The 17,630-nt window shown below is 40.0% G+C and overlaps 1 protein-coding gene across 2 annotated transcripts in view; it reads right to left on the reverse strand.

Moving 5' to 3' along the window:
• MEGF6 (multiple EGF like domains 6) overlaps positions 1-17,630 on the reverse strand; it is a 426,398-nt gene that overhangs the window by 66,778 nt on the left and 341,990 nt on the right. For both annotated transcript variants that reach the window (XM_075604901.1, XM_075604902.1), the window contains 5 exons: positions 17,132-17,254; positions 5,924-6,049; positions 4,953-5,075; positions 3,526-3,648; positions 2,024-2,161 (listed from right to left, as the gene is read on the reverse strand). In XM_075604901.1, the coding sequence (XP_075461016.1) occupies positions 2,024-2,161; positions 3,526-3,648; positions 4,953-5,075; positions 5,924-6,049; positions 17,132-17,254 (633 nt within the window). The remainder of the gene's footprint in view (positions 1-2,023; positions 2,162-3,525; positions 3,649-4,952; positions 5,076-5,923; positions 6,050-17,131; positions 17,255-17,630) is intronic.

Consider the following 17,630-nt stretch of genomic DNA (forward strand, 5'->3'; position numbering starts at 1 on the left):
CAGCTGCCAGAGCCATCTTTATTTTATTTTTTAAAAGGTACTATGGGGCAGATTTAGTAAGCATGGTTCTGCTTAGCGTACCCAATCCAGTGTCAACTCCCATTCCATTGACTTGGCTTGATGAATCTGTCCTTATGGGAGATTAAGAAAAGAATTCAGGGAACTGTCCGTGAACATTATTTCCAGGTTTGGGGGAAAAGTTTACAATTGCTTAATAGAAATATACTTCCAGCTTTACCACCATAGGCTTATGTTTCATTAGATATTATTTTTTCAAGCCTCAGAAACCTACACAAGGGTCACCAGCTGAGCATAATGTTCTTAACAACCCTATGATTATATACCCTGTATAATCCTAACTCACTGACATTTAGCCATTGCACGAGGAACCACAAAATCAAGCTTTGCAGGTTAAAAAAAAAAATCAGTTGCATCTCTCTGGTTTACTTTGGCAAGTACAAGAAAATATATATATATTTTCTTTTTTCTTGGTTATTTATAAAAAAAAAAATTCTACAGTATGAAATGCAAAAAGGTAAATGTTTAGCCTTATTGTTAAGGAACTAGTCTTTGAAATGAGAGATCCCAGTTTGAGAACATTAGAAGGCTAAAGTACACTTGATATTCATTACTAATTCTTCTGGCACTTCATCTTCCCAGTATTATAAATGACCAATCAAATATGGCTGTCTCCCTACTCCTGTAAACAATTATTTGATTTAAACTTCCTTCTGAATAGTTCCTGTAGTGTAAAACTATATCTTTAACATTTTGAAGAGATACTTTTTAAAGGATAGTTGCCTCTAAATGAAACTGCATTTAAACACAAAAATCAAGTACAGGCATTCCCCGGTTTAAGGACACTCACTTAAAGTACACTCATGAGTAAGGACATATCGCCCAATAGGCAAACAGCAGCTCACGCATGCGCCTGTCATCATGTCCTGAACAGCAATACCAGCTCCCTACAGTGGCGGCCGCCTTTATCCTAATGCGGCCGAATCGGCGCAACTTTGATAACCCGGGCAGATGCGTTTTTTTATTCCGGAATATGTTCCGGTATTTTTGCGCTCAATTAGGAGTCTATGCACTAAGCAGGGGAATCAGGAAAAAAAAATCAAGCCTTTTACCTGCCTGGGATTGATGCCGGAGGTCTCCGGAGCTGATACCCATTAATACCAGCAGTATTGTGTGTGTATTTTTTTTTATTGTGGTTAGCGGGGGTGGGTGAAGGTGGTATTAGCCCCAACGGTGGTTGTTTAGGGCTTGCGGGTGGGTAGCGGGAGGGCTTAACCCCTTCATGACCATAGCGGTATTAACCGCTAAGGTCGTGAAGGGGTTAAGTGCACACGCAACCCCCCCGCAAGCCCTAAACAACCACCAAGGGCCAAATAACACCTTCACCCACCCCCGCTAGCCACAATAAACCTGGCACGGCTGGTTAACCCCTTCATTGCCTTAGCGGTTAGCCACTAAGGTAATGAAGTGGGCTTTAAATGCATTTTACTGCCTCGGATGCATGCCGGGGGGCTCCGGTGCTGGTATTAATGGGTATCAGCTCCGGAGACCTCCGGCATCAATCCCAGGCAGGAAAAGGCCTGATTTTTTCTAAGTGCCTTTCCGCCACTTACTGCGTAACCCCCATAATATTGAATATACTGTATGCGGTATGAACGCGGTATGAACGCGGCACGAACGGGATAAAGGGCGTGGCATTCGGGAAAAAATCCCGGAAAAAAGCGGTAATGTTGGAGAATAAAAGGGGCCGTGGCTGTACCTACACCGAAGCTGTGCGCAAGCGGGGAGACTATAGAGCCTGCTACAAATGCGTTATTTGCATCAGTTATGCACGTATATGATGATTGCAGTACAGTACATGCATCGATCAGTGGAAAAAAGGTAGTGCTTCACTTTAAGTACATTTTCACTTTACATACATGCTCTGGTCCCATTGTGTACGTTAATGCGGGGTATGCCAGTATAGCACCTGGTCTGGTCGACAAAACTTTTCTAAACGATTTACCTGTGCATGTTTTTCTATCCACATCCAACTCAAATCCATGAGGACAGCTGCAGAGTGGGCCGGTGTTAGTGTGACGACACTGGTGTGAACAACCACCATTGTTGATCTCACAGCTATCAATGATTTCCATCTCTATTCCTGGAAGAGAAACAATATTAGTCAAATAAGGAAGACTGATAATAAGGCGGATAATAAGACATGGAGAAAATGTAACAAGGTATTTTAACAAACTAATAGGTTATGTGCCACACAAACGCAAATATTGCAAAATGTGTACATTTTAATTAAGATCCCATTTATGTATCAGATTTGTGTTAGCCATAAGCTAGCTTTTCACCACAACTGTATTACTTTGTTAATGTGCCACATATTTATCAGTAAAACAAAACGGGCAGCAGGTGCAGTCTTTGCTGACTCTTTGGCTGAGTATAATTGGCAGATGCTTTGGAAGTTGAAAGGTTTCATACCTTTCAGTCAATCAATCAGTAGAGCTCCATATTTATTTGTGGTAATAAAAACAAGCATATAGAACCATTATAAAATATCTCCTCCTTGCACTATTCCCATGCATTGTATCCCTCTGTTTGTCCATGCCCCAGTCCCCTATCTGTGCATCATTGCCACGGATTTTCCTTCCTTCCTACTTTAACACTGCCAGTGTCAGAGGCTAAATCACACACCCCTTTTGGGCCAATAAATTGTACAGTTTCATACATAAAACACTATATTTTAAGGTTGGGCCATTCATGTTCGGGTGACACACACGACAATCTGAACTCCCCCTGAAATTCATAAGTTAAACCGAATGCAACTTACTTCTATGAGGCCAAATGCAAGGCAGAAATTAACTTTATTTATGTCTCTGATTTGGGTTCAGGACCCGCCTCCCACATTACACAAATCACCCAGCTCCTCTACTGTGGGTCACTACACCTACATCTGGTGCAGCCGTAGGGTCGGAAATCTGAGAGAAGGTGGTACCAGGAGAAGACAGAAAACATCCAATCTTCAGTTAACCCCCGAGCATCCTGCAGCTGCACCAGAGAAGGTAGGTTCCCCTACATTAATGTCACCCTCTCTCCCCCCCATCTTACGCCCCTATGTGGCCCACTCCTCCCCCATGTCACCCACTCCCTTGTAACCCACCACCCCATGTCATCCTCTCCCTTAACCTTGGCACTCACTTGCTGTTTTTGGCTACTGAAGATATTGGAATACATTTTTCGCTGACATTTAAAAATCTCATAGAATCCTAATGGGAGATCAAACAGAATATCAAACTTTTTTGGTGATCTAATAAATAAATGTCTCTGACCTCAGCATGTACCTACTGTATTTGTGTCAAACTTCGAGCTGTAAATACACATGCAGATTGTTATGTGCTCCTGGCCAGAAAGCACGCCAGATCTATCATTGTAAAAGATGCAGACTATATACAGGTGTTACAGAGGTTTGTCCCGCTTTAATGCAAACATTTCTCGTCTCCCCAGTAAAATACTTACTGTAACACTGTTTTCCGTCAGCCCCCAATTCATATCCTGGACTGCAACCACAATGAAAGGAGCCTCGAGTGTTGAGACAGCTGTGTGCACACATGGCCAGGCCAGTCACGCATTCATTAATGTCTTTAAAAAAAAGTGGGAGACATAACTGAGAGATTATTAAATGTGAAAAGTGGGCATTGGAGCAGAGAAATAATTCTGCCAAGAAAAGCATGCTACAATGGAACAACTTGCATTTCTTACCGCTCTCTTTTCTAACTGACTTATTAATACTTTATTACGCAATAAAGGGCTGTCTCGTACTACCAAGGCCTAATTAAACTGTCCACTGTTAAAATGGCAACAAAAATTTGTTGGCAAAGCACATAACCGCACTAAATCAAAATATAAATTAACTTGTCATTACAGTTGCTAAAATCTTTGTTTCACGATATTTTAGGATTGCCATATTTAAAGCCAGAAAAAGAAACTCTTCTTTTATATCCATCAAGTTACTGAGAGTGTGACACTTGGAAATTAAATTACCGAGTGACAGTGTGTCTGTTGCGTTCCAAAACAAAATAGTTGAAGAGTACTAAAAATATGCAAACATGAGAGTATATGGAATTATATATCATGAAAACACATACAGGTATACCCCGCATTAACATACGCAATGGGACCGGAGCATGTATGTAAAGCGAAAATGTACTTAAAGTGAAGCACTACCTTTTCCCACTTATCGATGCATGTACTGTACTGCAGTCGTTATATACGTGCATAACTGATGTAAATAATGCATTTGTAACAGTCTCTATAGTCTCCCTGCTTGCGCACAGCTTCGGTACAGGTAGGGAGACAGTATTGCTGTTCAGGACGTGATGACAGGCGCATGCGTGAGCTGCCGTTTGCCTATTGGGCGATATGTACTTACTCGCGAGTGTACTTAAAGTGAGTGTACTTAAAGCGGGGTATGCCTGTATTATATGAAATGTAAAAAAACAAAAGAAAGTTGAAGTCCAATGTAGCTGCCCACTGGAAGTTAAGCCTAAATTACACTATAGCAATACAGCAAAATGACTTGGTGGACACAAATAGCTAATTGATAAAGTGAATTATCTTTATAGGTTCTTATGCTATTGTACATCATTATAAACAGTAGTAGACATGAACTATTCTTGCAATATAACAATGGATCCTTCTTGCACTACTTGCTGGGACACACTTCATGCAGATATTACTGCTGTGTTATGAAACCGGAAACAAGACACATTTAACCTCTCATATCCATGCTCCCTACTGTATATAAAAGACACCTTACAGCTTATTAACTTGAATAGGCTGTGTGCTGTCTTCCAGCCCCGGAATGTTTCTAACTGCTTAGTAAATATGCCCCATGTGTTAATCATTTTTATAAATTGCTAATTGACATGAGTAAAAACATCTACCTTCACAAGTCTTGCCATCCGTTGCAAGTCTATATCCAGAGTGACAGGCACACTTAACAAGTCCACCATCATTGTTACACTGCTGCATGCAACCCCCATTTCTAGAAGAACATGGGTTGCTCACTGTTGATACAGAGAAACCAGTTCAAACAAAAAGAGGGTAATTTGTCACAACATGACCATAGTGTTCTGTGGATAGGCAACAGAAAAGAGGTTATTACAAATAATTAAGCGTGCTATTACAATTAAAATAAAACTAAGAATGTGTTAATAACATAGATAGCAGCTTTAGGAAGGATGTTTAAAGTCCTGAATACTGGAGCATTTCTCTAAGGATAAAGCCAATCCTGCATCACTTGTGGCAATGTATTATTGTGCTTTATGCCAATTTCGCTTCCAGTGACAAATTTCACATGCCTGTAGGAACAGTCGGAGGAGAAGATAATCAGCACACAATGTGTCAATAGCTAGTGCAGTTTTTCCTTGTCTTTTGCATTCATTAAATCTCCTCCTAAAACATCTGCATGAAATGTACGGAACACGATCTCTACGTTTCATGTTCTGTACATGGTGCTGAAGAAGTTGAGACAAATAAAAACTTTTTCTCCATGTCATCGAGCAAATTGAATCATCGTAATAAAGTGTTCTTGTCCATCTCAAGCATTGTTTCCAAAGCCTTTTGGCGGGTTGCTTTAATAGTAAAATGCAATGAATTTAATTCATAAAGAATGATCACAGTTCAACACAGATTTGTCTCTCAAGTTTACAAAAGCCTCACAGTTAGAAAAGCTTTACTTTGAGCATTATCAAACTACACTATTTGCAGGAAAACGCTTTTATATTTAAGACAACAATAGGATTTATGAGGATGTTTGTAATTTAACTGCCATTAGGCATCCATTCAAATAACTTCCATCCACAACAAAGCTCCCCCCTCTGTAATTTATTAGAAGAGAAGGCCAGTTACTTACAGTCACAGTGCTTGCTATCCTCATTCAACTGATAGTTCTGTCGGCAGCGACATTGATAGTGTGACACAGTAAGCTGCACACAGTCATGTTCACAGCCGCCATTGCTGATGGAGCACGAGTACACAGCTAAAGGAAGCAAGATAAACATTTACAAAAGCAACACATCCACAACAACGGGTAGCTTTATATATCTCATAACTGAATACATGTCCTCTATATTAAAATGAAAGCCCCATAAGTGGGGTGGTGACATAAATTATATAAACATAGGGGATAATGTTTATTATTACATCCTGAAATTCCTTCCACGTGCCTACAAGTATCTATACAATATCTAAGTATGTATCTATTTAGCTATCTGCCTAAACACACGCCAACATTTCAAAGCTGTGACAATGGTCATTTTGTATTGAACTGCTGGTTAATCCATTTCACTAGAAGAGCAATTGGAAATAGTCCCAACAAAACAAAATATTTCCATGACAATTGAGGGTCAATATCAAAATACACATAATATAAAAGTTCAATACTGTATTGTTATATACGTACCTTGCACTAGCAGAAATAGTAATTTGTATACACATGTAAACAGAATATTATGCACAAGTCATTCCATGCATGATATCAAATAGAAGTGGTGCCCGCTAAATTAACAAATATAATCAAATACTGTATGTAGCAGAGGTACAAGACTAAAGACACAAACCCATATTTACTAAGTGGTGTCATGCAATAAGATACCTTCAAGTGCTGGAAGAAACCTTCTGGCTCATTCCAGTGAATGGGCAGTATGGTGTCTTATGGAAAAGCATCCCTTAGGAAATATGGCCCACTGAGATACTTCCAAACTATTCTACTTTTTAAATGCCTAAACTTTTCCTTCCTCATCCTAATAATATAATTCACTCTCAAATCTTCCAGCAGTTTTCAATTGCAGAGAATAATTTATGGTGTAGAAAAGATCAAGAAAATGAGAGCCGGGCCTGGTGGCAAAGAGAGGACCGGCAGCCGGGCAAACAAGCCGGCCAGAGGTCGGGTACAACTGCTTTATCCGGCCGTCGGGCCCCCTTTTGCAGGGGCACTGAGCTTGCTATCTGACCATCTTTTTATTTATTTTTTTTATTTTTAACATGTCTACTGTTCAAACAGCATTTACTTGGGCATTTATATTCACTGAAATAGAAGGCAAAATGTGGTTCTTCTCTGCAGTGCTTGTTCTATTACAAAGGTCCCCTAATGGCTTGGCATGGTTATTAATGATCCCATTAATTAGTACCTCTAAATCTTAAATGTTATGGTGCTAAGCTGGACGCTTGACCAGCAGCAGTAGAGGTGGAAGCCTCCTCAGCTATGTTAACATCGGTAACGTTAGGCTAAAATTGCTCATATGATGTGCTGTGTATTTATTTGAATTTTTACGTGTGCATGTGAGTTATGTTTAGGTAACGCACATGTACTGTATTACAGTGTAGGAACACGGTATTGCGTTATTTGGAACATGTTACATTTTTACCTGTTTTCATAATAATAGCATATTCGTGTATTGCGCTGCTAGTTTTATGTAGCGCTTTACAGAGACATTTTGCAGGCACAGGTCCCTGCACCGTAGAGCTTACAATCTATTTTTTTTGTGCCTGAGGCACAGGGAAATAAAGTGCTTTGCCCAAGGTCACAAAGAGCCAACACTGGGAATTGAACCAGGTTCCCCTGCTTCAAACTCAGTGCCAGTCAGTCTTTACTCACTGAGCCGCTCCTCCTCCCTTTCAGAATTTTTTGTCAACCAAATAGATGTTTTTCATATGCCTTAAGAAATATTTTTCAACAAAATAGATTTTGTAACCTGTTTAAAAGTAATTTGTCAACAAAATGTATTTGGACAAAAATTCTGTGGACAAAATGTTAGAAATGGCATCCGGTGTATATTGATTTAGGGGGATATAGGCTGTTGCACGTTCACACCTCAAAGCAATGCTGTAAATAAAATGTTAAAAACAAAAATCCTTGAAAAATGCTGATAAGTCATTAAATAGCCCCAAAGCTTAACTGGTTTGAAGACATATAAAGAACAGATTGTACATTTTTCATATAAATTACAATACAACTGATCAGAATCTTTTATCACCAATAACACAGCAGAAATTAATATTCATACAGTCATTTTATTGTGAGGTATTTATTGATGGAATTATTTTGTTATTTAGTCTACTGTGTGTATATGTTTAAATTGTGTAGATGTATATTCATTTATACATCTATATATATATTCTGTAGATAGATGTATATTTGTCCATATTGGATGTATATAATTACCTTGGTAGGCAAGATACAGAAAGGGTATATATAGAAGGGACTCATGCACTGGCACGCTCCCTCAAGTGCACGCCATGGGGTGAAACATTCGGAGATAGGTAGTGTCTGGACTGATGGAAGAACTCTCCAAGCTGCGGGACACTGCATATCCAGCACAGTAGATGAAGATGAGTCAAGGAGGCAAAACAAGGCACACAAAACAAAAAGAGTGAACCCTGAAGTAGCTACTGAGAGCCTCCATGCCAACTGATCTGCGGTCTACCAGTAACTTTACCATAAGCCATTCCTTTACATTCACATTGTGAGTGCAATTAAAGGTGTTTTATCCATCACAACAAATCAAATGAAAAAAAATTAAAAAGTAAAAAAAATGTTGCCCTATTATTCCCTATTTTATTACGTCCCCAATGGTAGTAAGGAGCTCATAGAACAAAGTTGAAGTCTCCATCACAGGCAGTCGCACATCATCCATTCTTATTATAGTTGGGTTGGGGAATAGATTCTAGAACTATTTCAACATAATATGTTACATCTCTGGTTTTTCAATATATTTACCTTAGCAGTTTATCGTTATATTATTTGTCAGCAATATTAGTTTCATATTTTCACTAATTAAGATTTATATCATATTTCATTATTTTGTTTTATCAATTATTAATAATATTTTTCTTCAAACGATTTCTTTTCACTATCACATTTAATGAATTATTTATTATATATAATAATTTATATTATAGTTGAGCGCTCCTCCCATAATTTTCACATACTAACAAGACACTTATAAGGCTTATGTACAACCATATTAAAGACAGTTACTGTGCCAGTTTATTAAAGTGTTTATTCCCAGAGAAATATGGCAATAAGTACTCTGCTTTGCATTGCTTTGAATGATAAATAAATAACATACTAGATAGACTGTTGATATATTGTAGATAGAAAAGTAGATGCACTGGTTCTGTCAAAGCTCTTACTGTAGACATAACCATGCTGGTCTAATTTGACTGTTTAAACTAATTTCAATACAATTAGCCAAAGCAATACATAAATCAATGATGCATTACAGAGGTATGCAGGTACTAAGCGGGGGAAGTTTGTTCTTCACAGAAGTAACAGTAAGTGCAGCTCAACCCCATTATAACGCGATCCGTTACAACGCGAATCCGCTTATAACGCGATGCAAGCGCGGCTCCCAATTTTTGTATTTATGAATACTTTACAACATGATTATTTGTATCTTAAATACTCTATTGTAGAATACATACAATTGTACATTATTTCTAACGCGATTCACTTATAGCGCGATGTGATTCTTTTGACCCCAAGCACAGCGTTATAAGGGGGTTGAGCTGTACTGAACTATAAGTACATGCAGAGCTTACGCCGAGGGGGAAGGGAGAGCTGGGACAACTTTCCTGGGTCCTGGGGAAGTGGGAGTCCTTGCTGGCTGGTGCTTGAGGTTGGGTCCGGCCAGCCTTCACTCAAGCCCCACCCTGCATGTGCGCTGGTCAGTGCCGGAAGTTGCGGCCGATTTACGTATCTGCCGGTGGGATCAGAGCGGCACCAGAGGCCTGCCGCCTCATGGTAAAAGTGTGTGGGGGGGGGGTTATTGAGTGTTGGAGGGCTTGTTATAGAGTTTGGGAAGGTTGGGTATTGAGTCTGAGGTGGGGGTTGGTTGTTGAATGTGGGGTGGGGAGATTGAATATGGGTAGGGGGTTGAGATTTGAGAGAGTTGAGGATTGATTGAGTGGGATTGAGTGACGAGGGAGCGTGAGTGAGCAAGATAGGGGGTGATTGAGCAAGGCAGCAGTGGGATAGGTGGGGGTGAAAGGGGGAGAGATGGTGGTGTAAGGGAGGGAGGAGAGAAGTGGGGGTATGAGGGAGGGGAGCAGTGGGGGTATTAAGGAGGGTGGGGGTGTTATAGAGAGTGGGTGTGTAAGAGAAGGATGGGGGCGAGTGAGGGGGAGTGAGGGACGGGGGAGAGAAATACATGGGAAAGGAGAGAATGAGCGAAAGGAGAGAAATAGAGGGGGGTGAGAGATTGAGGAGGTGTGTGAGAAGGGGGAAATATAAGGGAAAGAGGGGGGGTCACACAAGCCTGCAGACATAGGACGGGGAAGTGGGGGGGGCGATGTAAACTCTAGTCCTGGGCCCCGGGAAAGCTGTCGGCAGCCCTGAGTAAATGTATACAGTTTTATACTAACCTCCAATGACTTCTACAAACCATAATCTTGCTAGACTATGAAGGGATTTGTATTATTATTATACAGGGTACATTCCAATCCTGTACATGTAATGTGAACCAGAAGTCACTTTTGGGCAAAGTATGTTTTGCACAAAAAATATTTCTGCTGGAAGTCTCCCAGTCTGTGATTGTTTACACTACAGTATCGCTTATACAGGCAGTCCTCGTTTTACAACGCTTCATTTTACAACGAATGGCTTATCCAACGCTATGCAATGCATACCTATGTTCATTTTTACAACGATAAAACGGCTTATCCAACGCTCTTACGACGCTTTGCAAAGTTGTTTATGTGTATATAATATATATATATATAATATTATATTATACTATATAGTATATATTATTATATATTATGTTATAATATATATATATATATATATATATATATATATATAATACAGTATATACACTATATAATGTATGTGTGTGCTGCATATCTTATTGCCTGCGTAAAATATTTGGTGTATTTTAGTGTTAAAAATGCCTTCAGGAATGGAACCTTTCATTTTAACAGTGTTCCTATGGGAAAACGTGTTTCGCTTTAAGATGTTTCGCTATCCAACGCCATTTTGAATAACGCATTGTGTCGGATAACCGAGGACTATCTGTAATGTTATATAATGAAAGCCTAAAGCATTTAGTGAGGGGTGCCATGCTGCTGGGAACAGGCCATAACCCCTCCCCCTTGTGTTTAATTATTATGAGATCGCTGGTCCTATTGCTACCCAGAGTTTAGTAACAAGACAGATTGGGCTCAGTGGCGGCTAATTGATCCAGTTGTTGCTGGCCACTTGCAAGCCGCTTATTTGAGGGTTTGGTACACAAGGTGGTTTGTGACTTTGGCGGGAAGGAAGAAGCTATTTCCAGGGTGCAAGGGTCAGTTCGCATCTAAGAGGAATCAGTAGCCAGTCCCCCCTGAAGTTTTTCTTGAATAAAGAGACAGACAATTATGTAATTGCATATTTTATATTTATAATATTTGTAATTTATTTTATAGTTAACATATTTGTTATTTATCTAATATATATATATTCAGCTTAACCCCGTTATAGTGCGGTCCTCAGGGCCACCCGCGACCACCGCGTTATAAACGGGGTTGTGGAAAAAAAATGGCCGCCGAATAAAAAATTTTTGTGGTGGTACCGTGTCCGCCGGAGGGGGAAAGCTGAGAACTCTTCCAGCGTTCCCAGACCCAGTGGGGCAGCGGCAACAGCACACAGCACTTACCCGGCATCTGGCAGCTCTTCTCCCTGTCTCTGCTTCCGTCTTGTGAGAGCAAGCTCCCTTAAAGAGACAGTGTGTCTCTGTGTGTGTGTGTGTCTGTGTGTGTGTGTGTGTGTGTGTGTGTGTGTGTGTGTGTGTGTGTGTGTGTGTGTGTGTGTGTGTGTGTGTGTGTGTGTGTGTGTATTTGACTGTGTGAGACTGTGTGTGTGTGTCAGTGTGTGTGTGCAGTGTGCTGTGTGTGTGTGCAGTGTGCTGTGAGTGTGTGCAGTGTGCTGTGAGTGTATGCGGTGTGCTGTGAGTGTATGCAGTGTGCTGTGAGTGTGTGCTGAGTGTGTGCAGTGTGTGCAGTGTGCTGCGAGTGTGTGCAGTGTGTTGTGAGTGTATGCAGTGTGCTTTAAATGTATGCAGTGTGCAGTGAGTGTGTGCTATGAGTGTATGCAGTGTGCTGTGCAGTGTGCTGTGTGTGTCAGTGTGTGTGTGTGCAGTGTGTGTGTCAGTGTGTTGCTATGCAGTGCGCTGCGAGTGTGCAGTGTGCTGTGAGTATGTGCAGTGAGTGTGTGCAGTGTGTTCTGAGTTTGTGCAGTGTGCTGTGAGTGTGTGCAGTGTGCTGTGAGTATGTGCAGTGTGCTGTGAGTGTGTGCAGTGTGCTGTGAGTGTGTGCAGTGTGCTGTGAGTGTGTGCAGTGTGCTGTGAGTGTGTGCAGTGTGCTGTGAGTGTGTGCAGTGTGCTGTGAGTATGTGCTGTGAGTATGTGCTGTGTGCTGTGAGTGTGTGCAGTGTGCTGTGAGTGTGTGCAGTGAGTGTGTGCAGTGAGTGTGTGCAAAAAAAAAACTTTCAATTTTTTTTTTTTTTTTAAATTCGGGGTCCACGCTCAAACCACGTTATAGCGGATTGCGCTATAACGGGGTTGAGCTGTATATATTAAACAATAACAATACATGCAGTTTTATTTAGTGGCAACAGTTTGTCATAGCGTGGTGATTGTGGTTACAAGATGTTTAATTGTTTGAGATTTAGGCTCCCGGCTGGGAGCAGAGCAAGGGTTAAAGTATGTGTTTTTTAACCCCTAAGTGGGAGGCAATTGGCAAAATGGACTGGCTTATAAATAATAGATGTGAATTAAAGTTTAAAGCGGCAATTCACATGTGTTTTTTTCTTCTTTTCATTTTTTAATATAGGATTGAAGCAGAGGGTCTCTGGAGCTGAACCCCATTACATTTCAGCTCCCGGAACCCCCTGCTTCCAGAGATCCATAGTGGGTGCTCGTAGCTGCTCCAGGGTTCACATTATGGCGGATTGTCAAAGCTCCCGTTGTTCCGGGCCAATAGGAAGCTGTGACGTCACCCAGCCTGGACTATGTGACCAGGAGCTTTAAACTGCAGAAAACTGCAGGGAGATACCAGCACCCACTTCAGATGTAAGTATCTCTGGAAGCAGGGGTCTCCGGAGCTGAAAGTAATGGGGTTGAGCTCCGGAGACCCCCTGCTTCAATCCTGTAAAAAATGAAAAAAAAAAAAAAAAAAAACTGGCATGCATTACCTCTTTAAGTTGGTGAAGACATTATTGTTTTATTCAATGCTATAGTGCTGTGGTCTTAGCACATGGTGTGTTGTGTTTTTATTTCTGGGTGGAGGGGCCCTGTGTTTCAGGACAGTAATGTACAATATTTTATGGTGACAAGAAAATTGATCTGTAACCAATTTATTCAAGCAAATTAAAGCCATTCAATTGGGTTTATTCTGCTAATTTCCGTGGGATAAATTGCACAAAAGTAAAATAAATGTAAACATCACTTGGACCCTTGAGACAGAAGCTTCTCAAGCTCTTTTTAAACGTTTATGATTTTAAATGATTGTGTGCTAAACTATGTAGAGGCACTTGAACAGTGAGCAATTTAAACTTGTAATTAACATATACAACATGATTTGAACTATCAACCAGAAACACAATACAGATCACAAAATTGCTTTATAAATGGAATTTAATGTTTTTTTTTTTTTTTTTTTAGAAATTAACCAGCAACGTGTGGACGGACCACAGATGCAGCAAAAGAGAAGTAAAAAGAGAAGTTAAAAAATGAATGATAAACTAAGTAGACATACCGCTCTGATAAGGGTTTTTTTCCATCAATGTTTCCATGTGTGTGCAAAATTGTAATTCCTTACTGTATGCCTATATGCTTTGTGTCATATAGGTACCAAGTAAACCAAATAAACGAACCAAGTCATTACAAAAACAGTAGCAGCTGCCTTCTATGTTCAATCATTTGTTTGGAAAATGTTAAAGACAGAAGTTTCACTTAAAATGCGCGTGCTCAGCACACACACCATTTTTTTGCCGATGTAAACTTTCCAGATCTTTAGTTTTTGCTACTGGATTTTATAAATGCACACACAAAACTCAAAAAATAGCGTTCTAACCTTTAATTCAAAACATGAGATAAAAAACAACGTTTACATTGCAATTACCAGAGAAATCTTGGTTGCCAGTATAAAGAAGCAGAGTGTTATTCCCCAGCGAGGTGGTGTCATGCGAGGTCTGCTGCTCTCCCCTGCATCCTGCTCCATGCAGTCGGTTGCCCTGGTGATGTTGGCGTTAGCAGATGACATCACCATAGCTGATGCTCCTCGTGGCTGCACTGTTCAGCTCAACGCATTTCGCGAGTGTAGCCTCACTTCGCCAGGAGAAAAGACCCTCCCACACAAGGAGGGTTTATAAAGCTCATTTAATTAACCCCTAGAAGTGGGGGGAGGGACTTGTCAATGGAGGATGAGAGCCTCAAGAAAAAATGGAGATGCATAGATTGCATAAGTAATAGTAGGGATCCTGCAAGTGATACTTTGAGTATATATACATAGATGCGTATGTTCTGTTTTGAGCGCAATAAGGTTCTTCTAACTGGATTTCATAAATACATTTATTTTAAAGGTGCTGCTTCATTTACAGCTTGTTTTATACTTGACCTTTTGAAACAAATCGCATATATAGATCCTACAGCAAGCTCTCCGCTATTTTTCTATTTTGGATGAAAAAAAGTCAAATATTTTGGCCCACCATTATAAATTTGCAAAGAAATGCCAGATGCAACTTTGGAATTATTTCTCTTTGTGGTTAGTGTTTTGTGTTTAAATCTTTGAAGCTTTTAAAGCAGCAATTCGTGTTTTTTTTTTCCTTTTCTTTCTCTGGTACATGCACTGGAGTATCGCCCAGAGCTGTTTCACGATACTCTAAATTCTGGGGATCCTGTGGTTCCTAAGATTTCAAAGTTTGTATTCATTGCCACTTCTATATGTAACCTAAAGCTTGTCTTGAGCTATTTTACCATATTCTTACCCTACCAACTGGTACCACCAAATACTAAATCAATTGTTTCTCAAATGGTAATTAATCAAAGGCTTTCACTGACACACAAATATATTCATGTCATGTGTGCTAAATATTAGCTCAACTATGTATTGTAATATTTTCCCCACAAAAGATAAACTTAAACTTATACGTACAAGGCAAGATGGTCATCTCTTCTAGTTGTTACCTGATGACACATCAAAATAGCTTGATAGACAAGTACTGCACCGACACACTTTATTCGAGCAAATACCTGGTATGTACCTGGCAGATACCTGGAATGCACCACACCTCACCTCTGACAAGCCCCGTTGCGTTTGCCTTCCCAGCCTGGGTTCATGCCTGGCTGATGGGCGGCTGATCTGTTAAATGATAATGATTAGGATTTAATAGGCTGCAATGCTTCGCGTGTCTACCAGATGGCATAAATTCATGAATTGTAATGCAGTATATATATATACTGTGCAGTATTGCAGCCAGCGGGAATAAAATGCTTCAATCCCTGCTTGGAAAATAACTCAATGCACTCGGGCAGAAAACAGTCACAAACCTCAATACACCCGGGTATACCCGAATTCGTGGGACTAGCCAAGCTCGAATAAAGTGTGTCGCCAGTGTACAAAGCAGAGAAGCCATGTCCATAATGGTCCACATGATTAATAGTTGAATTCTAAACTAAAAGAAGTTGAAGTTCTCGAATAGAAATGAAAGCAGAAAAAATGCACATAAAAAGGTACAAAAAGCTTATTTTATCACCAGTTAAAAATACTACCAGATGCAGCTTACCAGATTTAGTTAAATGTTTCACAGCTGAATAAGGATCACATTATGTATTGAGTTCTGCTGCTTTAAGGTGGTGTGTTGGAAGGGAGCATCAACTACGCTCAAACTAGCTAATAAACATTGGAATTTTGGGAACTGTCTAATTGGTATCCGTGGTTTTGTTTGTTTATTTATTGCTCTTTAATAACAAAAAAACGACATTCATAAAGCTGTCTGTTGAAACCGTATGCATCGCTCGTCAATGAATCACAAGTCCAGCACTGGAAAATTGCTTATTTTTCCTCTCAGTCCCTGGACCAGCAAAGACCTATTGCCCAATGAGTAAACATGCGTTTATACAGTAATTTCATTAAAAAAATGAATACATTCTCAGAAAACCGTAGCCCCCGCTGAATAGCTTTGTAGATTATTAGATAACCTCTTCAAGAATTTTACAGACTAACTATTTTATTAGATGGCTTGCTGTTAAGGACATCACTTTTCTAAGATGACTACATTGGTTGAATTCCAAGGGTAGGAGACAGAGACAAGGAGAAAATTAGGGAAGCTGTTTACATCAATGTTGCTGTGGCACTCCAGTGATTTAAAGTTTACTATACCATAATATTGAACTATACTACTGTTGAACCTATAAAATTTCCGATCAAGAAGATGGTGGAACTCTTATCCTGCAACTTGGATGAGCAACGTTTCATCATGGAGATAAAAATAAATGAGAAATATCCAGGTCCTTCCCTTTTAAATAGGTAGTAAGGAAGTATGCATACTCTACATCTATATTTTCTACAAAGAGCAAAAACGCTAGCCACTTGACACATCCTGGAAAGCATTCAGCAAGGCAGATGCCACTGTCAAAGAATGACACTCTAAAGGCATGGCAGCTGTCAGTGTTATGAGTGCCAAGCATGGCCTGAGCATGGCCACAACAGATCGCTCCACACTTGGAAGCTAAAGGAAACTCATTTCATAATGACAGCAACAGAGCAATGCTGAGAAAAGTGAATGTGATCATTTCATGGATGTGCTTGCAATGCCAGTACAATTAGAAATGTGTGTTGCTATGTTTTGCGTGTCTGGCTTCATGATCAGTCACTATGTTGTCTCACAAGTTGTTGCTGTAGTGGGCACATATGTCCGCCAAGAGACATTTATGTTATTCAAGAATCAGGTAACTTCAAGGAAGTCATTCCATTGTACAGCATTATACAGATTTCAAACAGTCTGTCAAAAAGAGTACTACATGCTGCCAATGGCATAAACCGAGATTATCTAAGAATTCAACACTAGAAATGTATTACTTACTAATGCATGACCTGCTGTCCGCGTGGAGTCGGAAGCCTGATTTGCATTCACAAAAATATGACCCTTGGGTATTCACACATCTGTGTTGGCAGCCTCCATTATGACCTTGGCATTCATCAACATCTACAGCAGTAGGAGGAAAAGGAAAAGAACAGTGTTAGTGCAGCATGCTCATCAGTTACTATTCAGCATGTGGTAACGTTCATACAAACACTGGATATTGGGGGACTGTCCTATTTGAAATGAATAACAGGGTATCTTTGATTCAGATTATTGCCATAGAGTCTGCAATGACTATAGAAAAGAATGACCCAGAAACAAATGGGCGTGACCATGAAGGACACCTATAAACAAAACTGGTATTAAATCATGCCATATGAGAGGGCAGACATCTTTCAATCATTCATGTACTGTATGGTGTTTATTAAGGTGCACTTTGTTGGTTTGTAGTGCAGATATTTTCATTTTTCAGCCAAAGATCGCACATCGTTTGCTGAAG

Source organism: Ascaphus truei, chromosome 6, assembly GCF_040206685.1.
Source record: "Ascaphus truei isolate aAscTru1 chromosome 6, aAscTru1.hap1, whole genome shotgun sequence".
Classification (NCBI taxonomy): domain Eukaryota; kingdom Metazoa; phylum Chordata; class Amphibia; order Anura; family Ascaphidae; genus Ascaphus; species Ascaphus truei.